The sequence below is a fragment of the Mugil cephalus genome, chromosome 22, assembly GCF_022458985.1.
Source record: "Mugil cephalus isolate CIBA_MC_2020 chromosome 22, CIBA_Mcephalus_1.1, whole genome shotgun sequence".
Lineage (NCBI taxonomy): Eukaryota > Metazoa > Chordata > Actinopteri > Mugiliformes > Mugilidae > Mugil > Mugil cephalus.
This window is the reverse complement of record NC_061791.1, coordinates 20263635-20291470: the sequence shown is the minus strand read 5'-3', so window position 1 is coordinate 20291470 and position 27836 is coordinate 20263635. Positions and strand designations below refer to the sequence as shown.

The window sequence follows — 27836 nt, the reverse complement described above, 5'->3', positions numbered from 1 at the left end:
GTTGATGGATCAAAATCACTTACCACCTGTGACACAAAGTATCAGCATCAAACACACTATCAGAAGGACCTGATGAACTAAAGGCAGAGGACCTAGCAGCACTGTCTGGCCACCATACTTTATCTAGAAAACAAGAATGACACTGCAGTTGAAGAGGAAATAAAGGAGTGGAAAGTCTCAAAAGAGCCCTCAGTCAATTATCTATTTACTGTGTTTATCAATAGTTTAAAAGAAAATTTCTCTATTTGAAAGTAAAACTAAACTAGCTCAAGTCTGACCCAGTATTTTCTAGTTTAGAGGAAAGTTTTACCTCTATGTGCTGAAATGTAAAGCTGGATGTGCTTTGTATGTCACAGGTGAAAAAGTCAGTCTGGTTGTCAGTTTTTTTCTCTTTCATGATGCAAGGATATTTCTTTCCATCTTCAATACCCCACACTAACAGCTCTGCTGCTGTCATCTCTAGTTTATCTGCCTTTTTCTGAAATGAAGAAATGACAAATGCTTGATGTTTGCTCATCTGTTAAAAAAAATAAATAAATAAATATATATATCTATATATATATTAAAAAATGTTTTTTAAAAGAAAGTTGTACCTGTAGGGTGATGCGAGACCCATCCCTTGTCCTCATAGATGAGAAGGTGGTGAACACAGGGTCTGGATAGTAGGTTATTTTTGTGGAGCAGGCCAAGGATTGATTGGCTACTTTCAAATACACAGTGCTGCTAGAAGTCGTCTGAGGGTTTAAAGCTGCAGGTGTGTCATAGGAGAGTTTCTGTGGGGAATTTACATCTGTTATATATTATCGAATCTGTGTTTAGCTTGCATGACGGTGACTAAAGCAAGTCAGATTAAAGTTGGAGTCACCCAATCCATGGAAAATATGTCTGATTGTCATCTGCATGATTTGGCCAACTGGAAGCACTTTGATGGAGAATAAAACTGGATCTAAGATAGAACCTTGTGGTACACCAAAAGTAGAGTGAAGTCTGGAATATGTGAGATTAGCTCTGGTGACCAAGAAAATTCTTTCCAAAGGGTAAGAATAAAGGAAACTAAGGGAAGTTCTTTCTGATGTTCAACCAGGACAGACAATCCACTGCAGGAACCGTATTTAGGTTTAAAGAAGTTTCTCAACGTTACTATAAAGCAAAATGTGGATTGAAAATTGAAAATTATCTGCAAATTTTTTTTTCATGTAAAAATACATTTTAAGTTTAATTTAAAAATAAGTACAATGTACTGTAATGGAGCCAGATATCATATCATATGATATAATGTGACGTAACAAAGGGACATCATGTCTAGAGACCCACCTGACTGCTGCTGGTTGTGGGAAGTTGGACTTCCGTCTGTCTGTGGCTGTGTGTGATTCCTTTCACAAACTCCAAGTGGGACCCCATGAGTGTGACCTTCCTCTTCCCACTGCAGGACAAGGAGCCGTAGCCAAACAGAGAGAAGGGATTTATCCCTGGTTCTTTTGGAGGGCCTACCACTATGCATCTTGTTAACACGATTAAATTAACTAATCAAACCCACCTGGCCCAGGTGCTGCTTGGTACAATGTCGGTGCAGGATGGTGTTGATCGATAGGTGATTTTAGCGTTGCCATGGCAACTGCCATCTGGCAGTAGAACGCATGCTTTAACAAAACCTTTCTTTTCTGTTGTGGGAATGTGGAACGTCAGACTCACACCAGTCTTGTTCCATACAGGAGATCTGAGAGAGAAACACATCAACACTCACCATCATCACAATAACAATGATGTGGAGAAAACATGAGTTTCTAGTGTGGCCATGATCTTAGTTGTCTGTAAAGTGTCTCACTCTTGTGGAGTACAGTCCAGGTCTGTCTGGATCCTCACTCTGGTCACATTAATGAGGTTCTGACCTGACAACTAGGCATGGTTTCTACCGTAGAAAGACACAACACTGGGAGAGATGGAGGAGATTTCTGGCTTCTAACAGAAATAAAACACACAAACATCAGCTTTAAAACATCACCCTACTGATGGTATAACATTTACTGAATGGAGGAACAATGTGTGTAACAGTGGAGGTTCAGACTCACAGAAAAGTTCATCCCAGGCTCCAACTTTTGACAAACATTGTCCTGCAGGAGGAAGTGGGAGAATAGATTCAGAAGGTTTACAGTCTCTGATCCAGAACCTGCTGCAGCCAATGTTTGGTCAGATAAAAACAAAACACTGCACACAGCCAACCTAAGGTATATTCAACCACAGAACAATTGTTGTATAATACAGTGTAACATTTTACTCAGTAGGCTATATCTGACATGTGTTTGTTTGTCGTGTGCAGAACTAGAAGATAAGACCATCCAGTTGCAATGGACAAGTCTACTAGTAGCACAGTGGTGTATTTTAAAAACCATAAAATTTCAGAGATGCAAAGATTTGAATGGATAATTCGGCTGCCGAATGTACCTTCATAATTAGGAAACATTCTTCCAAAGTATGATGAAACTTCAGGCATAAAGGCACATTGTTAACTTGATAAGTGAATATATTAAAACATGTTTATGTTAAAATACCAAAAGAGTGGTTGTTGTGGTAACAGTTGTGAAAGCTCAAATGAAAAGAAAGATAATTACATTATCCACTCCTTCATTAGACCATGAACAGCTGTTTATGTTCCATCCACAGCCGGCCCTGACACACTGCTGACACCTGAAGAACAAGCAGAGGTATGTTGACAATTACTCATATGGATTACAATGTCTTATAGTAACTACTAATAAGTAGTTACTATGTCTAGTACACTATAAATGACTCTCAAATTACAAGTCACAACTTTACTCTGGTTTATCTCCAAAGACATGCTCGTTAGGCTGACTGGTGACGCTAACTTGACCCTAGGTGTGAATTTGTTGTCTCTGTGTTAGCCCTGCGATAGGCTGGCGGCCTCTCGACAGATGCCAGCTGGGATGGGCTCCAGCAACCCCCGCAACCCTAGTGAATTTTAAGCGGTATGGAAGATGAGTGTGATGAGAAACCTGACACCTATGCCCGACACTAGGTGGCAGCACCTGGCTTGATGTACTTCGTGATGGCTGCTGAAAATGAGAGTTTTGGGCCCAAGCATCTGAAGGTGACCTGATGCTAAATGGTAAATTTGAACACTGCCATTTGGTGGCGCTATTGATATTAGAGAGAGACTCTGGCCAACTCAAATCATGGGCGCCTTGTTAGATACCTCAGAGGGAAGATTCTCCAGTGTAACCCTATGGGCTGGATGTGCTATGTTGAAATACACTATCGGTCAAAAGTTTTCGAACACCCTATTTGTCTGGTTATTTATTGCAATTCAAGTCATGCAAGCCCAATGAATAGCTTGAAATGGTACAACCTCCACTCTGTCTGCATGAAAGCAGTGTCGCAACACACTGTGGTACCAGACCCTGATGAGCATCAGGTGAACAGTATTGTGCTGCAGAAAGTACACAGTAAAATCAGCATACCCAAATCAACACTGTAAGAGTTGATCTTAACACTTTTAAACTGTCTATATGGGTCCACACCTCAGTGTTAATTTAACACTTTTTTGAGTGTTGGTGCCTTTACACTAAGTTAGTGTAACTTTGACTCTTGTAGTTAAATTTAACACGACCTAACACCAACCAGTGTTTTTTTTTAACACTTTTATGTAGTGTTAGCAATTAACTCTCTCAGAGGACTATTTCTTAACTACACAAGTGTTACCCCCACAACACTTAAAAGGTGCCAATATAATTCTTATATAATCCTACAAAAAAAATACTTGGAAAATAAACTTTACTGAAATAAGAAGGTAGTCACGTTTGGCAAAAACATTTATTTTCAAACTTGCACCACAAATATTAGAACATGCAACAGTAAGGTACAATGTAGTGTTAGCACCACTTTATCACGCTAGCTAGCAACTTCGAACCATTAGCATCATCTTATCACGTTTTATATCTGTGGTTACAAAGTGCATGACTCGTCACACCTCCAGCTTGTTAAGCAGGTGTTCGGGTGGTTAGTAACAGCGCGACGAGTAAAGTTTCCGTAACACCCGCTGCAAAATGACTTCAGGTGCCCGAAGAGTAATGGGTGCCCGCCTACTCGACGGTGTACAAACATCCTGCGTGACGAACCGAAGATCTGACATTTTGATTCATCAGCCCATAATACCTTCCAGTCTTCAGTAGTCTAATGGCGGTGTTTCGTGACCCAGGAGAGCCTCTTTGGCTTATTCTGACATCTTAGCAATGGCTTTCTTGCTGCGACCCATCCTGTCAAACCTGCAGCTCGAAGTCTTCTCTTCACAGTTGAAACTGAGACTTGCTTACTACGACTACTATTAAGCTGTGCTTGAAGCTGTTGTCCTGTGAGCCACCTATCACGCAAGCTGTTAACTCTCAGAAACTGGTCCTCTGATTCAGTTGTGGCTTTGGGTCTGTCAGATTGCTTCCTGTCAGAGTTTCCCCCAGTTTCTGAGTGTCTTTTAATGGTGAAGAAAACTGTACTCACTGACACCTTGACTTTCTTTGCAATTTCCCTGTAGGAAAGACCTACATACAAGTGTTATGATGGTCTGTCTCTCTTCCATTGTTAGGAAGAAGAGTTGAATTCTTGGTGTTAAACTGGACATACACTAGTAGAATTAATTATTCTATTATTCTCTGGGTAGAGTTAATCCATTATAATTAACTCTCAGTCCATAAATAGTTGTTGTCCGACCGAGTGTAAAAGGGAAGTGTCACTAAATCAAACCTCTAGATGTAAATGTTTAAATATTAACTCCGAACTTCTTACTCTAGATTACACGTTAAGTGTTAAATACAAACACACTCATCGCGTCTTTGTAACTTCTGAGGGGTTACATGAAGAAATGTCTCATCTCATCTTCCATACCACTTAATCTTCACTATGGTTGCGGGGGGTTGCTGGAGCCTATCCCAGCTGGCATCAGGCGAGAGGCAGGGTACACTCCAGACAGGTCGCCAGCCAATTGCAGGACCAGCACAGATGACAAACAACCATTCACACTCACACTCACCCCTAAGGTCAAGTTAGCGTCACCAATCAGCCTAACGAGCATGTCTTTGGAGATGGGAGGAAACCGAAGTATCTGGAGAAATGTAGTATTAATATTTATAACAAGTGTCTCCAGTAAGTAAAGCATATTTTGGTGTGATCTGTTTTTGTTTTCAGAGTGCAGATATTAATGTGAATCGAACACTGTGGCCGCTCCGTCCTCCTCAGAGATGAGAATACAGACTTCTTCAAGACTTCATTTGTAAGTTGTCATTAGTCCTTCTTATTTAAGTCAACACATTACAGAATCACAGTATCACACCTCTTCCAGTCAGCCTGAATCATTGCTGCTGTATGTACGTAACTGGCAAGAGAGATGGTCGCTCCTGCAACTGACTTGGGATTATTTGTTGTTTGTCTTTGAAAGCAAATCAAGTTGATGTTCCCATCAAACCGTTCTCACTCATTGTTTCAAAGGCTTAAAACTTTTAGTTCAACAATGTGAATGCTTAAACCTGTAAGAATAGCATCGTCTTAATGAGTAGTTCTTATTTAGCTCAGGTCTTTAAGTTATCTGTATTCACATTTTGTACCACCTATGATCAAAGGAAGATCATTTAATCACAGCATGTTTCTTTGAATTGTAGAAAATAGGAACGAACTTACAAGACAGAAGTTGGAGGTCCACTGATGTCAGAGCAGTTGGTTAGCTTCAGACGCTCTGAAAGGTTCATTTTCCCAAGTCTCATCTTTACAGTGACATCCAGGCCTGTTAGAGGAAATAATATGATGAACTTCAGAGAGACAGAGACACATGAAATTTGTCACAGATTTGTCAACTGGTTGGTGGGAAAGAAAGAACAGGTCTGATTCATGACAGCATAACATCTACAACTCCTCCTTGACTGTGAGATTTGAAGTAAACTGGATTATTTATTTAAAGTTACTGACCGTCAGCAGGAATTGAGCCATGGGATAGGTTGCAGGTGCATTGTGGGAACAAAGGACGACTATTTTGTGGACAACGTTCTCCAGATGATGGAAAGATTTGACAGGCAAAGTTATCCTCTGTCCAGTTGACAGTCAGGTGGGTCTGGATCTTTAGTGTGATCTGAGAAAGGAAGAGAGATGAGTGACAAATAACTGATAGTTACAGTTGTACAGTGTTAATGTGTAACCTGTACCTCTCCACTGGGGTTCTTTAGAACTTTGTGAGAAATGATTTTCTCTGTGGAATCATCAGGAATAGATAACCAGTCAGAATCTTGGCAGTCATCTTCAAATGTGCACCTGGGAAAAGAGAAATGTCTTATAATGAAGTTCATGATGGGTTTTTGAAGATGTCAGATGCAGATGTTGTTGCTCTGACCTTTGTTTAGAGCCACACCAGACACAGTATGGATCCTGTGTAGACAAACACTCCTGTAGATTTGTGTATGTGCTGCACTTTGATACAGACACACGCTTCATCTGGAAAACAAGTGGAGAAACTTCAAAGTACAGCAAATGTACATGTGACACTGAATGAATAGTGAGTGAGTAAGAGCAGTACCTGGTTTCTAAATGGAACGTAGACATGTTTCTGATCCACTGGATCCAGTTGTATTCTGGGAAACACTTGGCGGTCGTCACTGGTCCTGTAGAGCACCGTGGGACAAGCAGGGTGATAGTTCCTGTCCACAGCAAGCTGACAACAACAATGTAGTTTTGTTATTTTCGGCCACAATCAATTACTGTGGTGAAAAGTTAGAAGGAAAGCAACATCTTTTGGTATGCCCGTGAAAGCACTTAGGTCTAGCCACTAGTTAACGACCACCACTATTAACCTGGCAGGATGTAGTTTTGTTACATACCTGCATAGCTCTGATCAATATAGAAAATAATCAAATTTGTCAGATTTTTTCCACATTCAGTTGGTTACAACCAAGACAATGATGTTAAATAGTTGGCAAATAATCATGTAACTAGATGTAAACAACTCCATAATGTTGACTTCAGCCTATGAAAAGCTCAGCACCAACTTTGTCTTGTTTCTTTTCCAAAAAGAACGGTCATTAAGCTCCTACATATCAGACTTTGGCTACACATGCAGTAACAGTTCATAGAATCAGCTCAGTGTTAGTTTTTTTCATGCATCTTCAAAAAGCTAAATACAGTGACAGTGGTAAAAGTTTTGTGTGCCTCGAAACATTCAACATTATGCCTGAAAAAATACTTAAAATATCAGCTGAGTTTCTCACAAGTCCTGACAGTAGACAAAGAGAACCCAATGAAACCAAGTGAACAAAAATACAATACTTTGTGTATTAAAGAAAATGTTTAGAAGTGTTTCCATTAAATGTGATGAGTCTCACCTGAAAACGTGAAAATCCATCAAAATCAATGTTGCTACTAATAATTGACATATCCAAGGCCGTGATAATCCCCCCAAGAAAAATCCACTTTCAATTTATATTATTAAAAATATTTCAATTTTTTGTGTGTATTCTTTCAAACAATTTGTGATGCCATCACAGACACTGGCATATAAACGGTTAAAAGTATCTATCTATCTATCTATCTATCTATCTATCTATCTATCTATCTATCTATCTATGTATGTTACATTTGAAAAAAAAAGAGCTAAAAAAAAGCATGGTTGAAGAAGAACTACTTTAATATTTTGGAATGACCAAGTCAAAGTGCTGATGGAGCTGAAGCAAGAAATTAACGTGAGGAAACCCACCAACATCTAAGAACTGAGGAAAGGATTAAGATTCCTCCAGTTACCGGAAACATTTAGTTGAGCTGTTATTACTGCACAAGAGGGTCACGGCAGATACTGAAAACAGGTTCACATATTTTGAAACTTGCAGATGTGACAAATTTACTAGAAGAAATAAATATATAAATATTTCTATTTCATTTGGTTGAGTTCTCTCTATATATTTTCTGGACTTTTATGCAAATCTACTTATGTTTTGAACAATTTTTATGCAGAAATGTAGAAAATTCTGAGGGTAAAGCTCCTAAATGGCACTTGATGTAACACTATCAGATCTGCTATGGACTCAAAAAGCGAGTCTTTTTCACACACCCATCTTGTGGTAAACTGACCACAAGCAGTGAACATCTATTAAAGTTCTGTGGTTTGTATGCAAAGTGATACACAGGATGTGAAACCCATAGAGGGAAAGAGACACACATTCTGAGAACAATTCAACGTACATGAGTACATCATTTGATAGGTATGAGCAATCTTAAAAAATAAATAAAAAATATATATATGTATAAAATAATATATATACACACACATATATACATATATATATATAATATATATACAATATACACACACACATATATATATACTACACACACACACACACACACACACAACACACACCACACATATATATATACATATATATATACACACACCTATACATATATATATACAAAACACACACACCTATACATATATATACACACACACACACACCTATACATATATATACACACACACCCCACCTATACATATATAACACACAAAACACACACCAAATATATATATATAATCACCACAGCAGGGAAAAAAAGACCTCTTCTCCTGGTTGCACCTTAATGAGCTGTCATCTCCTGTACCAATGAAGAAAACCATCCATGTCTTCTGCCTCACTGCCAGCACAGAGGTCATGCAGGGCTGCCTGAAGAGAACTGCCTCTGGTTTAAGAGTCTTAGGCTGAGAAAGACACACATAGAGAATCAGGTCGGATCTAAATGGTATTTACATACCTGAAGACACAACTCTGCTGTTTCATTGAAGGTATTTAACATGGACCAGTATGGGATATTTCTAAGTTTAGTGACTTTGTAGGAACCACACAGTTATTTATTTTGCATGAATGGCCAGAGAAGGAATACTTTGAAAGGTAGAGACAACATCTAATCCCCATTAAACATTCTTTACCTGGTTCTTGTTGGGACTATCCACATAGTAGAAGTCTGGATCCTTATCTTTGTCTAAACTGAGATCAGGACTGATGTCAAACACCACCAGCTCAGTGTTGCTTTGTTCTCCGTCCACACTGAACACTCCGCTCCAAAGAACCGTCTGTCCACCTGGGATGACCGAGGAGGCCAGAAGTCTGCTGCCTTCACCATCAGAGACACTGAGAGTCGCTCCCCGTAGAGACTTGAGAGTTTGGGTTTTACTTGTTTCGCCTTCAAGCCAAATGAGACGGACTTTGTTGCTGTTAGCGTCACTTCTTACGTTGGAGAGCAGATAGATGATCGAACTGATCTGAAATCCGTCCACAAACTCCACAATCGCCTTTACTTTTGATCGTAGGTGTGCCTGTATATCCATCAGTTACAGCAAATATACTTGTCTGGTCTTTGTGATCCGCATTTTGAAGGTTGATGGTCTCAGAAATCAGTGGAGCACTTGCTCTTTTCGGGCTGCATCGCGGTCAAGAATATAAGTCTCTGCCTGAGATGACTCTTCTTCTTGACATCCACCAGAAAACCTACGAACGGGCTGTTTCCGTCTCAGTGGTCCCACCAGGATGTTTTCTTTGTACATAAGGTTAGAGATGTTCTTCAGGTCCACAACCTCGCAGTAACCAAACACTCATTGTCAGTCACACCGCAGATGATCTGAGCGCCATTCTCAACAAATGGTAATAATAAGTTGATGCTGAAAGTTGCGTTCCAGAAAGTCTTCTCAGAGACTGGGTCAAACTTATCATACTTCGGATCTTTACTTGGCACCAAGATTCCTCTCAGGGTCAGACTGTGGATCAGAGTCAGGTCGTGGCTCAGCTGGTACAGCTTCTCCTCTGTAGCGATATAAACCGTGTTGTGGGCCACTGAAAAGTGGCGGATGTCTCCCATCGAAGGCGAAACCTTCTCCATCCTCCTCCAGACACCGACCCTGTTCTCCCCCAGAGAATACAAAGCAGACCGAGCAGAAACGATCATTTTCCAGACAATGAAGCTCGCACAGCGCTCTGATCTCTGATCACTGCGTCTCTAGAGCGGCGCGTAAAAGCACAGCGCGACTCTGAAAAGAGAAGTGCTGAAAGTGGGAGGAAGCAGCGCGCTGAAAGAAACTAAAACCAGCAGACATTCTAAATAATTCTGATATATGATGACAAAGCAGCATCACTATTTTCACTTAGCCCCATTTGTCACCCTCCTATTGTTCTTAATGTCCACACAGCTTCAGTTAACAAAACGTGTGCATGCTGAGGATAATGATTAAAATCCACGCCTTGAAACTCTGATCAGTCAAGATCAAGACTCAATGACAGCTGGCAGGAGTTTGCTAAATAAGCCGTCAGCATGTTTACATGGTATCCATCTCAAGAAGAACAAAAAGCCGTGCCTCGGTTTGTCTCTTATGGTTCGTCCGCACCACAGGGGAACGGTCTTATTCCCAATTAAAGTCAGTGATCTCTAGGACAAATATGCGATCCTTTTACATTTACACAATGATCCACACAGTATCTCTTGGATAAAGCTGCTGAATAGGGAGAGTACATGTTCGCTGGCATCTCCAAACTTTATGCAACTTCCTCCATCTGTCCACCCATCCCTTCGGCGTGTTCAGACCAAATGTAAAGCGATGGCGACATCTGGTGTCAGTTCTGGGAAGTTATTTTCTCTGCTCTATGAAATACTTTGAACGACTACGACCAAACAAACGTATGAGTTTTAGACATGAGTGACCGTGAAGTTCAGACACTTTACGGAAGTTTTCACCCCCAGTCCAACTTTACTCAACACAAGACTGCTTTATATCATCAAAATGCCCCCCCCCCCCCCCCCCCCACCAAAGAAGAAAATAGTTGTAGTAAACGTATTCACATACGTTAGCCACAATTTACGACGTGTACCACATGCGCATTGACATTTTATTTTTTTAAGATATCAGTTACGGTTCAAACAGCGTCAGTAGACTCGTCTATTCGACGTTTATCATGAAAGTAGCCACAAGGTGAGCACACAGCCACAGTGAAACTCACTGTCACCCTGTAATGAGAAAGTTTGTCGTGAAATGCTTTGTGGTTCTTGAATCACAAAGATACAAGAGTCTTTATTATTATTGTGGAAGGAATATGTTGGTATAGATATACCTAGAGTTGTGCATGTAGGCTTTTTTCTACTTGTAGTCATTTCAGTTTATACATCGTTGTTTTCTCAAACGTAAAACTTCAAAATGAAACTTAAACAACTTATATGAAAACTATATTAATTTTTTTTAAAGACCCAACTACTATAACTACTCTAACATGTTACTTACTTGTGGTAGGACTGAAACAATGTTTCGTAATTCCTGCAGTGTTCCTGTGGATAAAGTATGCATGTTTCAATTTTTTCTTGTTTTTCTCATGTATTTATTTTTCTTGCTGTAGTTTGATTCGCTTCTTTGCAGTTTTATGTTAATTAACAAATGAGAAGCAGGTGTTAGCAGATGGCTAATCAGCCGCCATGTTTAACTTGAAAGCGTGACGCAGTTCTTATTTCTAGATTTCTCTCAGACACGTTTTCGTAATTTTTAATGTTTCTTCGGTTTTATTTCCAGATTGTAGCATACAATAAGTGTAGCATTCTGGAAAAGTTCTAAGCATTACTTTTAAAGTGAAGATATTTGACAAAATAATTACAACTAGTATTAATAATTTTTATGATTTCAATGTTTGATCATGTTTGATTCATTGTTTTTCAAATAGCAGCTAAATTTAATCAGCTGTTATATATCTTCTTCAAAACAGCACCAGGTCTTCAGGCTAGGCTGTTGAATTTTAGCTGTCAGACTTGTCCTTGTTTCTTTATGTAGTTGACAGCCATGAAGTAAAATTCTTGTTTTAATACATCACCTATCTGGTTTAATTTAAAACTTGGGTATAAGTGTAAGTGTAAGTTAAAACAACCAGAGATTAGTATTGTAAAACCAAAGCATCTGAACAACCTTCATGAAACTGATAAACCCGTAAGCATCACTTATTTGATTGCAGTCAAATCATCCTTTGTTTTGTTTAAATAACATTATTCATGTATAGTTTATAAAATGTATAAAACACAGTCACTAAAAGAGCTGCACTTCTGCACCATGGCATTAGAGGCCAAACTGGTCAGGTGGTCACTAATCCCAATGTAAAGATATTATAAACAAGAGGTCATCAGTAGAATAAAATATATATATACTCAGGGAAAACCAAGAAATAAATGACACTGTCAATACTAAATACTCAATTAAAAGTATTAAATAATTACAAGACAGTAATAGGATAAGCATTTATTTCAATTTAGGAATTAAAAAAAGCATATAGAAGTACACACTTGGTAAAAATAACATAACAATTATATAAAAAAGTAGTCAAACCTTATAATAGGTGCAACGTAATAACTACTTCAAATGGTCTCTTAATATTAATATTTCGCCTAAAATACAATGACTTCATATGTACTAACTGTATAGCCTGTAGTATCAGAAAGCTTCAATGACCTGATGCTTTAATGGAGCAGTTCCAGATTTTGAGAAATATGTTTATTTTCTTTTTGGTTGTGATTTAGAGGAGATGAGGATTTCAGTAGTCTGATGTCTGTATAATAAATATACATAATGATAAAAGAGTAAAACAAACTATTGTGTATGGATTAATCTTAGCTGGTAGCAGGCTGCCTGAAGTCTCAGGCTCGGCCGGAGAGCTAGGCATCTGTGGTCAGAGCTCGTTTATCTGAGCGGTGAGTCTCCTTTGCCAGCGACAGATAAAAAACTAGCACTGAAAGATAAAGAGATACTGATTGAGACCAAGCATTAAAATACAATTTCCTCTATTAGGTGGAACAGGAAAAGATCTAAATCAGTATTTATTCTCCAAGATCTCAGTGGAAAATAGCAGAAGACAATCACTGTACAAGTTTAGACTTGGACATAAACTGTTGATGGATCAAAATCACTTACCACCCTATGACACAAGGTATCAGCATCAAACGCACTATCAGAAGGACCTGATGAACTAAAGGCAGATTACTTAGCAGCACTGTCTGGCCACCATACTTTATCTAGAAAACAAGAATGACACTGCTATTGAAAAGGAAATAAAGGAGTGGAAAGTCTCAAAAGCCCTCAGTCAAATATCTATTTACTGTGTTCATCAATAGTTAGAAGTACATTTCTCTCTTTGAAAGTCTGACCCAGTATTTTCTAGTTTAGAGGAAAGTTTTACCTCTATGTGCTGAAATGTAAAGCTGGATGTGCTTTGTATGTCACAGGTGAAAAAGTCAGTCTGGTTGTCAGTTTTTTTCTCTTTCATGATGCAAGGGTATTTCTTTCCGTCTTCAATACCCCACACTAACAACTCTGCTGCTGTCATCTCTAGTTTATCTGCCTTTTTCTGAAATGATAAAAAGACAAATGCTTGATGTTTGCTCATCTGTTAAAAAAAATATATATATATATTAAAAATAAGTTTAAAAAGTTGTACCTGTAGAAAAATTTGAGACCCATCCCTTGTCCTCATAGATGAGAAGGTGGTGAACACAGGGTCTGGATAGTAGGTTATTTTTGTGGAGCAGGCCAAGGATTGATGGCTACTTTGAAATACACAGTGCTGCTAGAAGTCGTCTGAGGCCTTAAAGCTGCAGGTGTGTCGACAGACAATCCACTGCATAAACTGCATTTAGGTTTAAAGAATTTAAATTGCGTTACCTCCCTTGTCTGCAATTTCTGTGGTGTGTAATGGTCTAAAACCTGACTGAAATTTCTCAGAGATACTATAAAGCTAAATGTGGATTTGAAAGTTTACAAATGTAAATGCATCTTTCAATCATTTAGAGATTGGTGTAATGTTATCAAGACAGTTTAAGATTAGGTTGACCCACAGAATGTTTAAAATCTTTAAAAAATTTGCTTCTAAGGAACCATTTTATTTATTATAAAATGCATTATAATATTTATTATCAAAACTCTTACACTTGCCTCCAAAAATATCTTTTATTTTAAAATACGTTTTAAGTTTAACTTAACTTGTATTTAATTCACAATTAAATACAATGTACTATAATGGAGCAAGATATATTATATGGAATAATGTGACTAACAAAGGAGAAACGTGTGTTGCCTATTGTAAAGCCTATTGAGAGTCTATTAATTCTTTGTATTGATTATAGTAGATAAACTATTATTTATAGTCTGCCCTATAAACTATGTAAGGGATAATGCCCCACGAGGTGTCCATTATCGGCTTTGCGTCAGATGGTTCACACCTCCGCGTTCGTCCATTCATTTCTGATAATGGACACCTCGAAGGGCATTATCCTTATCACATGGTCACTGACGAAATAAATAATTTTTAAAGGTCAATTATGAATATGTTAATGTTGTTTTTTCCTGTTTAAATTATAAGTTTTTCACAAGAAGCGGCTGAAACGGACTATTTAACATCTCCCGTCCACAGCCGTGGCCAGGGAAACCCATATGTCTATGGTAGAACGAGCATCTCGATGGGCCGCAGCGGTTATTAATCAGCGGAAGGGAAGTGAGATAAATTGCTTAACGTTACATTACCTGATACAAGGTATCGTTTCAGAAGGCCAGTGCACTACTACCGTGTGTGTCCAGATGATCACGTGAAATTTCCAGAGTCCACAGATAGTTTCCTAAATGGTTTTTATTGCAAGAAATATATCCACCAATCACTCTAATAATTTAAAATGTGTAGAAAGGAAATCAAGCAAGAGGGTAAGCAAAACAGATATGACAGTAGGCAAGAGGTAATAGTAACGAACTATTAAAATTAAATGCAACATTTGCTGTAGACATTTAGAACGTGCTCAAATCAGCATTATGGCACGGCACTAAAAATATTGCTCCCCCCAAGTCTGTGGCAATATTGTATCCATCTCCATGGCAACACTAACTGTCAGAGCTGGAGCAGGAAACGGCTGAAAAATACGCTACTGGATCGGTTTGTTGTTAACAGCATCTTTGTTAAACAACTTGGGCAATAAAAGTAAGCATTTTTTGCTCATTTATGCAATATTGATTGATTCAGTAAAGTCCGTGACCGCCGTTAAAACATGAACGTCAGCTCAGAGTTCACTCATCTGGGACTAGGAAATCAGTTCTGTTGCTAGGTCGTTACTAAGGTTCGGATTATTTGCTGTAGTGGTGAATTTACAATGTAAACCATGACATCTACGGCTAAAAACAGTACAAGTAACCTGAAGAAACACCTGGAGTTAGAGGCTAAACGACCTCGTACTAGCAAACCGATGGCAGATGACGGCGCGAGCAAATCTAAACAACGAAATTTTGTATTTCTCCAGACCACAGGTGAAGATGTTTGACCCAGGAGAAGTGAGAAGGCTGGTGGCTGAGTGTGTTGTGGAGGATGTGCTGCCTCTTTCTAGAGTTGAGTCGCCGGCGTCTCAAAAGTTTGTCAGCAAAGTCCCTGTTCGATCAAGTGCCAAGGTAAAAACAAATCTCTAATGATAAAGTCCTATTGTTGAGGTATAAACACATTTCCACAGATAGTTCATTTAAGATGAGACATTTAAAAATTGTTTTAATTTGTTAAGTCAGTTGTGTTTGCAGAGGATTTTCATAGTTTTTATCACATCATCTCAGAATACTTTTAACAGTAACAATAAATACATCTCCATGTTTTACAGTACTCAGAAATGAACTGTGGGTGATAATGAACAAAGCGCCAACTAAGAAAAAACATGGATAGAAATATATAAAAGTTATGAGTCACTAGAGATTTGTTCTCAGTGTCTGAGAAAAATCATTCACGGAAGACAAACTTTAAAACTCATCTCATTTCATCTTCCGTACTGCTTAATCCTGCACTAGGGTCGCGGGGTTGCTGGAGCCTATCCCAGCTGGGCATCGGGCGAGAGGCGGGATACACCCTGGACAGGTCGCCAGCCTATCGCACTGAGACATGCAACCATTCACACTCACACACACACACACCTAGGATCAATTTAGAGTCACCAATAAGCCTAACGAGCATGTCTTTGGAGGTGGGAGGAAGCCAGAGTATCTGGAAAGAACCCACGCGAACACAAGGAGAACATGCAAACATCCACCCATCATGTGCCGCCCAACCTTTAAAACTATGCAATGTAAATTGCAATCCATATACATTGTAGTAGATTAAAAGAATACAAGGACTAAAAGGACTATTTGCCATGACAAAATTTTGTGCACCTTCATTTTGTAATGCCTTGTCGTAAATATTTATTTTGGTGAAAGTAACTAAAATGTAATGAGTAACTTATTACTCTACACAGAAGATAATATTTTAAAGAAACGTATTACTTTCAAATGCAAATAACTTGTAATAAAGGAATATGACATTTTGGAAGTAACTTGCCCAACACTGCCGGTTGGGCCGTTGGGGGGCGACAAACTGTTGCTCCCCTCTCGTCTCTCCTGTACTGACGGAGCCCAATAAGCCTAAAGGCTGCTCTCACACCGATGCCCGTCACAGACATGATCTGGCGAGTTTCCAGCCCGGCGCCTGAAAGTCGACCTACAGCTGTGCTCCGGAGGCTGTGGTTTGTGTCTACCCGCGTATATTCTGTGTTTCTGTTGCCACGGTTACCATAGCGTTTAAGCCAGCGCAATCATTTAGAAGTGTCATCAGGTAATTTGGACGGAACGTCTTTATGGCTCCATTATCACAGCCAATCAGAATCGGGGATTCACCCGGACCATGGTATAATTATTTATAATTGTCTTCTTTTTATGAAGTCAATATTGGTCCAGTCAGGTCCCCCCTGCCTGTCCCCCCTGTGATTAGGGTGTGAGGACAGCTGGCTTGCTGGGTGTCTTTTTGTCATTTTTCGTCGTGTCAAAGGAGTGAAACAGTTTTTTGACTTCTAACTTACATTTATTTGTTTTTGATTGAAGTCAACCCAGAGATAATTTTTGTTATGTAAATGAATTGCAATCCTTTTGTGGAAACTGTCTCTCCATGAGTTCTTATATTTCAGTGAGTCCAACGACCTCCTCCTCACAAACTACTCTGATGTTTTTGACCATCATTTTTTGAACACAAGAGTAGCCATAACATCACGTCTAAAGACCCACCTGACTGCTGCTGGTTGTGGGAAGTTGGACTTCGGTCTGTCTGTGGATGTGTGTGATTCCTTCCACAAACTCCAAGTGGGACCCCATGAGTGTGACCTTCCTCTTCCCACTGCAGGACATGGAGCAGTAGCCAATCAGAGAGAAGGGATTTATCCCTGGTTCTTTTGGAGGGCCTACCACTGTGCATCTTCGTTAACACGATTAAATTAACTAATCAAACCCACCTGGCCCAGGTGCTGCTTGGTACAATGTCGGTGCAGGATGGTGTTGATCTATAGGTGATTATAGCGTTGCCGTGGCAACTGCCATCAGGCAGTAGAACGCATGCTTTGACAAAACCTTTCTTTTCTGTAGTGGGAATGTGGAACGTCAGACTCACACCAGTCTTGTTCCATACAGGAGATCTGAGAGAGAAACACAAACAACGCTCACTATCATCACAATAACAATGATGTGGAGAAAACATGAGTTTCTAGTGTGGCCATGATCTTAGTTGTCTGTAAAGTGACTCACTCTTGTGGAGCACAGTCCAGGTCTGTCTGGATCCTCACTCTGGTCACATTAATGAGGTTCTGACCTGACAACAAGGCATGGTTTCTACCGTAGAAAGACACAACACTGGAGAGATGGAGGAGATTTCTGGCTTCTAAAAAGAAATAAAACACACAAACATCAGCTTTAAAACACACCCTACTGATGTTACAACATTTACTTAATGGAGGAACAATGTGTGTAACAGTGGAGGTTCAGACTCACAGAAAAGTTCATCCCAGGCTCCAACTTTTGACAAACATTGTCCTGCAGGAGGAAGTGGGAGAATAGATTCAGAGCTGTAAAGTTACTATCAGAGTGGGTTCAAGTTTTATTGTGGCTAATGTTGGCTTAGATGAAAAAGTAGTTCATGTGTATTTTGTGCTTGTTTAGTTTGTGCTTAACTAGAGACAGAGAGATTTCACGTTTAATGAGCAAAATTTTTCTTCTTCATGAAGTCTCACTCTCTCATACAACATGATAACTTGTGTCAAAACAACTTAATAATATTGGATTGATGGAGCATTTTAACACATCAGATAAGGAGATAACAATAGTCATTATTACATTATCCACTCCTTCATTAGACCATGAACATCTGTTTATGTTCCATCCACATCCAGCCTTGATACACTGCTGACACCTGAAGAACAAACAAACACATACTGATGTTGGTAGTCAGGACCATAAAAAACTAATATATGGATCTAAGACACATAAAATTACATTAATATATAATAATATAGTTTACAGTCAAATATCTTTAATGATGACAAAACACTGACTATGGTCAACTGATGAAGCTTTTTAGACTTTTATCGAGAAGAAGGGAATTGATTTTCACCTTTCATTATTTCTATGATATATATAGTTTAATCACAGCATGTTTCTTTGAATTCTAGAAAATAGGAACAAACTTACAAGACAGAAGTTGGAGGTCCACTGATATCAGAGCAGTTGGTTAGTTTCAGACGCTCTGAAAGGCTCGTCTTCCCAAGTCTCATCTTTACAGTGACATGCAGGCCTGTTAGAGAAAATAATATGATGAACTTCAGAGTCTTGACCTCTGACACGTGAAAACACATGATTTGTTTAACTGGTTGGTGGGAAATGTTCTAAATTAAGGAACAGGTCTGATTCAAGACAGCATAACATCTACAACTCCTCCTTGACTGTGAGATTTGAAGTAAACTGGATTATTTAATTAAAGTTACTGACTGTCAGCAGGAATTGAGCCATGGGATAGGCTGCAGGTGCATTGTGGGAACAAAGGACGACTATTTTGTGGACAACGTTCTCCAGATGATGGAAAGATTTCACAGGCAAAGTTATCCTCCGTCCAGTTGACAGTCAGGTGGGTCTGGATCTTTAGTGTGATCTGAGAAAGGAAGAGAGATGAGTGACAAATAACTGATAGTTACAGTTGTACAGTGTTAATGTGTAACCTGTACCTCTCCACTGGGGCTCTTTATAACTTTGTGAGAAATGATTTTCTCTGTGGAATCATCAGGAATAGATAACCAGTCAGAATCTTGGCAGTCGTCTTCAAATGTGCACCTGGGAAAAGAGAAATGCTTTATAATGCAGTTCATGTTGGGGTTTTGAAGATGTCAGATGCAGCTGTTGTTGCTCTGACCTTTTTTTAGAGCCACACCAGACACAGTATGGATCCTGTGTAGACAAACACTCCTGTACATTTGTGTATGTGCTGCACTTTGATACAGACACACGCTTCATCTGGAAAACAAGTGGAGACACTACAAAATACAGCAAATGTACATGTGACACTGAATGAATAGTGAGTGAGTAAGAGCAGTACCTGGTTTCTAAATGGCACATAAACATGTTTCTGATCCACTGGATCCAGTTGTATTTTGGGAAACACTTGGCGGTCGTCACTGGTCCTGTAGAGCACCGTGGGACAAGCAGGGTGATAGTTCCTGTCCACAGCAAGCTGACAACAACAATGTAGTTTTGTTATTTTTGGCCACAATCAATTACTGTGGTGAAAAGTTAGAAGGAAAGCAACATCTTTTGCTATGCCTGTGACAGCACTTAGGTCTAGCCACTAGCTAACGACCACAACTATTAACGTGTCAGAAGAAAACCTTTTTCCGCTGAGACCTTTCACTCATAAATGAAGAGACCATTTTGTTCTCTGAAAGAGCTAAGAGCTCACACTAGCGCAGAAAAATCAAGTATGATGAAACCATGAGTACGTATTTCTGCTTCATGTCACTTCCACTTTGTCGCCTCACTTCAACATTTACCAGTATGCAGGATGTGATGCAACTGTATTTGGTGTCCAGGGTAAATGGTTGAGCAGAAATATAATGGCAATTCTTGCAGTGTGTCTTCAGCTTCAATGTTGTATGTATCGGAGAATTTACAGCTCTGGGTTGCCTTACTTTTTCCTCTTCTGGAGAGCATTGACTCTAATTTCCTCAGTCAGTCTTCATCCAGGCAAGTATAGACTCTAGAAGCATATTAATTAGCTGACTAATATTTTAAATGAAAACTGCCTTTAATTCTACCTCCCCTCCGAGTATCTGCATTTAGGTCCTGTTTCTTGTTACCACTTGCACTTGTTGCCTGCTTCTTCCACCACAGTGAGTTTCACATCAGAAGTGAAATCATGAAGCAAACAAACATGTGATATAACACGGTGAAAGGTAATTTTAAAGAGTGTGCTCATAGCAAAACTCTGCGCATTGTTCATGTGTGTTTCTTATACATGCTCAGTGATTGAGAGCAATTATCCTTCCTCTGATCTACTGTATATTTGTATCTTAGACAGCATGAATTAATCCAGTCAAATGCCAGTTTTGGTCTCCCCACCATCGACCTCCTTGGACACTGAATCAACAAACACAGGGCAACACTCCTACCATCAAAGTAGGTAAGACACCCTGAAGATATTAGTTAACAGCCCTTGACATATATCACTACTGTTAATAAAGTATTGATTTAAAGTATTTTTCTCTTTCCAGTGATAGATGGACTCTTCATACACACCTTAATGAGCTGTCCATCTCCTGTACCAATGAAGAAAACCATCCATGTCTTCTGCCTCACTGCCAGCACAGAGGTCATGTAGGGCTGCCTGAAGAGAACTGCCTCTGGTTTAAGAGTCTTAGGCTGAGAAAGAGACACATAGAGAATCAGGGTTGGATCTAAATGGTATTTCGATACCTGAAGACAGAACTCTGCTAGCTGTTTCATTTAAGGTATTTAACACGGACCAGTATGGGATATTTCTAGTTTAGTGACTTTGTAGGAATCACACAGTAATCAATTGATGGACGTTTATCTTGCATGAATGACCAGAGAAGGAATACTGTGAAAGGTAGAGACAACATCTAATCCCCATTAAAACATTCTTTACCTGGTTCTTGTTGGGACTATCCACATAGTAGAAGTCTGGATCCTTATCTTTGTCTAAACTGAGATCAGGACTGATGTCAAACACCACCAGCTCAGTGTTGCTTTGTTCTCCGTCCACACTGAACACTCCGCTCCAAAGAACCGTCTGTCCACCTGGGATGACCGAGGAGGCCAGAAGTCTGCTGCCTTCACCATCAGAGACAGTGAGAGTCGCGCCCCGTAGAGAATTGAGAGTTTGGGTTTTACTTGTTTCGCCTTCAAGCCAAATGAGACGGACTTTGTTGCTGTTAGCGTCACTTCTTACGTTGGAGAGCAGATAGATGATCGAACTGATCTGAAATCCGTCCACAAACTCCACATCGCCTTTATGTTTGATCGTAGGTGTGCCTGATGATCCATCAGTTAGAGAAAATATACTTGTCTGGTCTTTGTGATCCGCATTTTGAAGGTTGATGGTCTCAGTATCAAAGGAGCACTTGCTCTTTTCGGGCTGCATCGCGGTCAGAATATAAGTCTCTGTCGATGGATTCTTCTTGACATCCACCAGAATACCTACGAACGGGCTGTTCCGTCTCTGTGGTCCCACCAGGACGTGTTCTTTGTACAGAAGGTTAGAGATGTTCTTCAGGTCCAGAACCTCGCAGTAACCACACTCATTGTCAGTCACACCGCAGATGATCTGAGCGCCATTCTTAACAAATGGTAATAATAAGTTGATGCTGAAAGTTGCGTTCCAGAAAGTCTTCTCAGAGACTCGGTCAAACTTATTATTCCTCGGATCTTTACTTGGCATCAAGATTCCTCTCAGAGTCAGACTGTGGATCAGAGTCAGGTCGTGGCTCAGCTGGTACAGCTTCTCCTCTGTAGCGATATAAACCGTGTTGTCGGACACTGAATAGTGGCGGATGTCTCCATCGAAGGCGAAACCTCCTCCATCCTCCTCCACACACCGACCCTGTTCTCCCCAGAGAATACAAAGCAGACCGAGCAGCAGGATCATTTTCCAGCAACGGTGCCAGCTCTGGCTGGATTCCCTCAGACAATGAAGCTCTGCATAGCGCTCTGATCTCTGATCACTGCGTCTCTAGAGCCGCGCGTAAAAGCGCAGCGCGACTTTGAAAAGAGAAGTGCTGAAAGTGGGAGGAGGCAGCGCGCTGAAAGAAACTAAAACCAGCAGACATTCTAAATAATTCTGATATATGATGACAAAGCAGCATTACTATTTTCACTTGGCCCCATTTGTCACTCTTCTATCGTTCTTAATGTCCACACAGCTTCAGTTAACAAAACGTGTGCATGCTGGATAACGATTACAAAATCCACACCTTAAAACTCTTTGATCAGTCAAGATCAAGACTCAATGACAGCTGGCAGGAGTTCGCTAAATCAGCCTTCAGCAGTTTACATGGTATCCATCTCAAGAGGAACAAAAAGCCGTGACTCGGTTTGTCTCTTATGGTCCGTCCGCACCACAGGGGAACGGTCTTATTCCTAATTAAAGTCAGTGATCTGTAGGACAAATATGCGATCCTTTTACATTTACACAATGATCCACACAGTATCTCCAGGATAAAGCTGTTGAATAGGGAGAGTACATGTTCGCTGGCATCTCCAAACTTTATGCAACTTCATTTGTCCACCCATCCCTTCGGCGTGTTCAGACAAATGTAAAGCGATGGCGACATTTGGTGTCAGTTCTGGGAAGTTATTTTCTCTGCTCTATGAAATACTTTGAACGACTACGACCAAACATACATGAGTTTTAGACATGAATGACAGTGAGTTCACACATTGTACAGCAGTTTTCACAGTTTTCTTCCTACGTCCATGTTTCAACTTCACTGAAAACAAGACTGCTTTGTATCATCAAAATATTGTATTAAACGTCTTCACATACATTAGCCAACAGACAATTTATTTTTTAGGATATCAGTTACGGTTCAAATAGCGTCAGTAGACTCGTCTATTCGAAGTTTACCAGTGAAAGTAGCCACGAGGTGAGAACACAGCCACAGTGAAACTCACTGTCACCCTGTAATGAGAAAGTTTGTCGTGAAATGCTTTGTGGTTCTTGAATCACAAAGATACAAGAGTCTTTATTATTATTGTGGAAGGAATATGTTGGTATAGATACACCTAGAGTTGTGCATGTAGGCTATTTTCTACTTGTAGTCATTTCAGTTCATATGTAACAGAGTTAAAATGAACTTTATTAATTATTATTGCTAACTTGTATCTGTGAGTTTTATTTATCATTTTACGATTATTTTGAATATTAATGAATTTTATCTCTGAGTTATTTTCATCTACTATTATTTTATGAAATTTCCCTGTGGAAATGAACTTTGCACTCTGCCCTCGTGCCTCCTGGGCTTCTGTAGCCCCTCCCCTTCTGCCCTCACAGTCCCGTTTGTGTTGTTGAGGGTAAATTATGTGAGAAAATGCTGCGGTTATTTTGTATAATTTTCTTTGATTATCTAGTCATTTATGTTGAAATCTTCGATGTATAGTGTTCTCTGTTTCATACTTTATGTTACCAAGTAGTTTTGTGTTGTTTTGATCGTTAATAAGTTTTATGCATTTTATATTCGTTTTTAGTTTCATGGTTCTGGCGCGATTTGTTTCACGTCTTTATGTAGCCTATGCAGCACTAGCTTGCATCCCACTCGTGTTAACACTTGATCGTTTTGCATGTTTAGGAGAAGAGGTGCAGAGGTGAAGGAAGGCAGAAGGCTGATGTATGTTTTGATGTCTTCTGCAGGTATGTGTTTTATTTTGTTAGGTTAGGATTTTGTTATTTTTGTATTGTCACTTCATTTTTTGTTTTGTTTTTCTCATGTAGTTATTTTCTTGCTGTAGTTTGATTCGCTTCTTTGCAGTTTTACGTTAATTAACAAATGAGAAGCAGGTGTTAGCAGAGGGCTAATCAGCCGCCATGTTTAACTTGAGAGCGTGACGCAGTTCTTATTTCCGCATGTTTTTGTAGTTTTTAACGTTTCTTAGGTTTTATTTCCAGATTGTAGCATACAATAAGCGACAATGTCCACATAAGTGTAGCATTCTGTAAAAGTTCTAAGCATTACATTTAAAGTGAAGGTGTTTGACAAAAATAATTACGACTAGTATTTAATAATTTTTATGATTTTAATGTTTGATCATGTTTGATTCATTGTTTTTCAAATAGCAGCTAAATTAAATCAGTGTCAGCTGTTACATATCTTCTTCAAAACAGCACCAGGTCTTCTGGTTAGACTGGGACACAGTGTTTAAAGTAGACGGCTTGGCAGGTAGTTTCTTTGAGCATCTGTAGAGGTTACCACACTTCTGTTGATTTTATTTTTGCCCCTGAAGTATTTAATAATTACAAGATAGTAATAGTGTAACTGTTGTTGCATTTATATTTTTGTTCAGATAATTTTTAGATTGTGTTTCCTTCTATTCAATGTCATAATTGAGAATTCATATAGGTTTAAATCATTTATGCGTGCGCACTATTTTATTTGTTAGCGGTATATTATTTCGAAAGTGCCTGTAACAGGAAGTCAGCAGGAAGAATAGGGGTTGGTGGCATTTTGATGCTGGTTATATGGATTTCAACTAAGAAAGAGAATGCTGAAGAATATTCCCTTAGGAGCATGCAGCCAACAAGGTATTTTATTGATTGTCTGTATTTTCAAATGTCAAAATGTTTTTTATTTCACATGCTCTGCATGCTGTTTATGCTACGTTAATTTTCTGTTTTGTCATGAACATGTGTTTAGTTTTCAAGGTAGATTGAGGACAAGCACCAATAAACCTGTTGTGAGAAAGCCACTTGTGTCTGCCTATACTTTGAGGGAGTTACAAATAGGATAAGCATTTATTTCAGGTTAGTCATTAAAAAGCATATAAAAGTACACACTAGGTAAAAGGACATTACAAAATTACATAAAAAATAAGTCAAAACTTATAATAAGCACAGCATAATAACTACTTAAAATGGTTGATTTTGAAGATTGTTCGAATATGTTAGAAGAAAAAAATAGTGATTGAAAATAAAGAAGCTCTTTAATACAAATGTGTAGGCAGCTGGTGAACGGCCAGAGAGCTAGGCATCTGTGGTCAGAGCACTTTCATCTCAGCGGTGCGTCTCCTTTGCCAGTGATAGATAAACACTGAAAGATAAAGAGTTATTGATTGAGACCGAAAATATCAAACGCATATTCAGAAGGACCTGATGAACTAAAGGCAGAGGACCTAGCAGCACTGTCTGGCCACCATATTTTATCTAGAAAACAAGAAACAAAACTGAAAAATAATGTACATTTCAGAATTATACAAACAGGCCTTTTTCTGGGAACATGAAGTGGGTTAACAATTTAAAGCTGTTCTGCAGCAATGAAGGTTGAATCTCTTCTTGTAGTTAAATTTAACACGACCTAACACCAACCAGTGTTTTTTTAACACTTTTATGTATTGTTACCAATTAACTCTCTCAGAGGACTATTTCTTAACTACACAAGTGTTACCCCACAACACTTAAAAGGTGCCAATATAATTGTTATATAATCCTACAAATAATACTTGAAAAAAATAAACTTTACTAAAATAAAAAGGTAGTCATGTTTGGCAGTTCAAAAGCATTTATTTTCAAACTTGCACCACAAATATTAGAACATGCAACAGTAAGGCACAATGCAGCGTTAGCACCACTTTATCACGCTAACTAGCAACTCCGAACCATTAGCATCATCTTATCACGTTTTATATCTATGGTTACAAAGTACGTGACTCGTCTCACTCAGACAAAACGTCAAGCCCAACGTAGCGTTTACTGTACATGCATGCTAACCTCTAGCCTGTTAAGCAGGTGTTCGGGTGGTTAGTAACAGTGCGAGAAGTCAAGTTTCGGTGGCTCACCGCTGCAAAATGACTTTGGGTGCCCGAAAAGTAATGGGAGGGTGAGGGGGGGGCACATACACTCTACTAGTGTATGTCTACTTTAACATCAAGAATTCAACTCTTCTCAATTTGCTGTGTAGTGTGTTGCTTCAAAAATGGCGAGAAAAAGACAGTTAAAAATGGAAGAGAGACAGACCACATAACACTTAAAAATGTAGGTCTTTCCTACAGGAAATTGCAAAGAAAGTCAAGGTGTCAGGAGTACATTTTTTCTTCACCATCAAAAACACTCAGAAACTCGGGGAAACTCTGACAGGAAGCAATCTGACAGTGACTGACTGTGAAGAGAAGACTTCCAGCTGCAGGTTTGACAGGACGAGTTGCAGCAAGAAAGCCATTGCTAAGATGTCAGAATAAGACAAAGAGGCTCTCCTGGGCCACGAAACACCTCCATTGGACTACTGAAGACTGGAAGGTATTATGGGTTGATGAATCAAAATTTCAAATCTTCGGTTCATCACGCAGGATGTTTGTACGCCGTCGAGTAGACGAGAGGATGGTTCCACAGTGTGTGACATCAACTGTCAAACATGGAGGAGGAAGTGTGATGGTCTGGGGCTGTTTTGCTAGTTTCCGGGGTCGGTGACTTGTACAGAGTGTGGGGGCACCCTGAACCAAAATGGCTACCACAGCATTCTGCAGCACCATGCAATACCCTCGGTATGCGCCTAGTTGGTCAGGGGTTCATCCTACAGCAAGATAATGACCCAAAACACAAGTCCAAGCTATGCCAAAACTACCTCAGGAAAAAAAAGACGGAAAGCTTGAAAACACAGAGTGGCCAGCACAGTCTCCAGACTTAACCCCATCGAGCTGGTTTGTGATAAAACTGGACAGAAGAGTGAAAGCCAAAAGCAACCTACAAGTGTCACACATTTATGGGAACTTCGGGCAACAGACTTGGGAAGAACTTTCTGAAGAACATTTGATTTCTATTGTAGATAGAATGCCAGGAGTGTTTTCAGCTGTTAAAATCTGCCAAAGGTGGCTACTTTGATGAGTCAAAATTTAAAAATTTCCCTTTTTTTTTGGTCTATAAATTGATTTCATAATTTATTTTTCAACTCAAATTGCTTATTTGCTCCCCCCCCACCCACCACCACCACCACCACCACCACTACTCTTCGGGCACCCGAAGTCATTTTCCAGTGGTGAGCCACGGAAACTTTACTCGTCGCGCTGTGACTAACCACCCGAACACCTGCTTAAAGAGCTAGAGGTTAGCATGCATGTACAGTAAACGGTACGTTTGGTTTGACGTTTTGTCTGAGTGAGACGAGTCATGCACTTCGTAACCACAGATATAAAACGTGATAAGATGATGGTAATGGTTCGGAGTTGCTAGCTAGCGTGATAAAGTGGTGCTAACGCTACATTGTACCTTACTGCTGCATATTCTAATATTTGTGGTGCAAGTTTGAAAATAAATGTTTTTGAATGTCTTTGCCAAACATGACTACCTTTTTATTTTAGTAAAGTTTATTTTCCAAGTATTTTTTTTTGTAGGATTATATAAGAATTATATTGACACCTTTTAAGTGTTATGGGGCAACACTTGTGTAGTTAAGAAATAGTCCTATTCTTGTAGTAACTACAAGAAGAGTCAAATTTACACTAACTTAGTGTAAAGGCACCAACACTCAAAAAAGTGTTATATTAACACTGATGTGTGGACCCATATAGACAGGTTAAAAGTGTTAAGATCAACTCTTACAGTGTTGATTTGGGTATGCTGCATTTTGGTCTATAAATTGATTTCATGATTTATTTTTCAACTCAAATTGCTCATTTGCTCTACCCCCTTATTTGTTCTAAACCCCCCCCCCCCCCCCCCCCCCCCCCACACCCCCATTACTCTTCGGTAGCACAGTGT

The 27836-nt window shown here is 39.4% G+C and overlaps 1 protein-coding gene and 2 long non-coding RNA genes across 3 annotated transcripts; 1 reads left to right on the top strand and 2 right to left on the bottom strand.

Moving 5' to 3' along the window:
• LOC125000098 (plexin-C1-like) lies at nucleotides 1-22123 on the bottom strand. Its single transcript, XM_047575466.1, is given in 15 exon segments — nucleotides 1-123; nucleotides 311-478; nucleotides 594-773; nucleotides 1315-1423; nucleotides 1538-1717; nucleotides 1826-1959; nucleotides 2070-2111; nucleotides 2610-2685; nucleotides 18560-18662; nucleotides 18857-19016; nucleotides 19090-19195; nucleotides 19275-19375; nucleotides 19458-19592; nucleotides 20654-20776; nucleotides 21024-22123. Coding segments are annotated over 15 exon segments (2724 nt in total). The 5' UTR covers nucleotides 22023-22123; the 3' UTR covers nucleotides 1-15.
• LOC125000102 lies at nucleotides 12973-13594 on the bottom strand. Its single transcript, XR_007111270.1, has 3 exons — nucleotides 13491-13594; nucleotides 13233-13400; nucleotides 12973-13068 (listed from the first exon to the last, which is right to left on the bottom strand). It is a non-coding gene; the product is annotated as an uncharacterized LOC125000102 (long non-coding RNA).
• Nucleotides 20168-20764, top strand: LOC125000101. Its single transcript, XR_007111269.1, has 3 exons — nucleotides 20168-20310; nucleotides 20432-20537; nucleotides 20629-20764. It is a non-coding gene; the product is annotated as an uncharacterized LOC125000101 (long non-coding RNA).
• Nucleotides 22124-27836: the final 5713 nt, after the last annotated feature.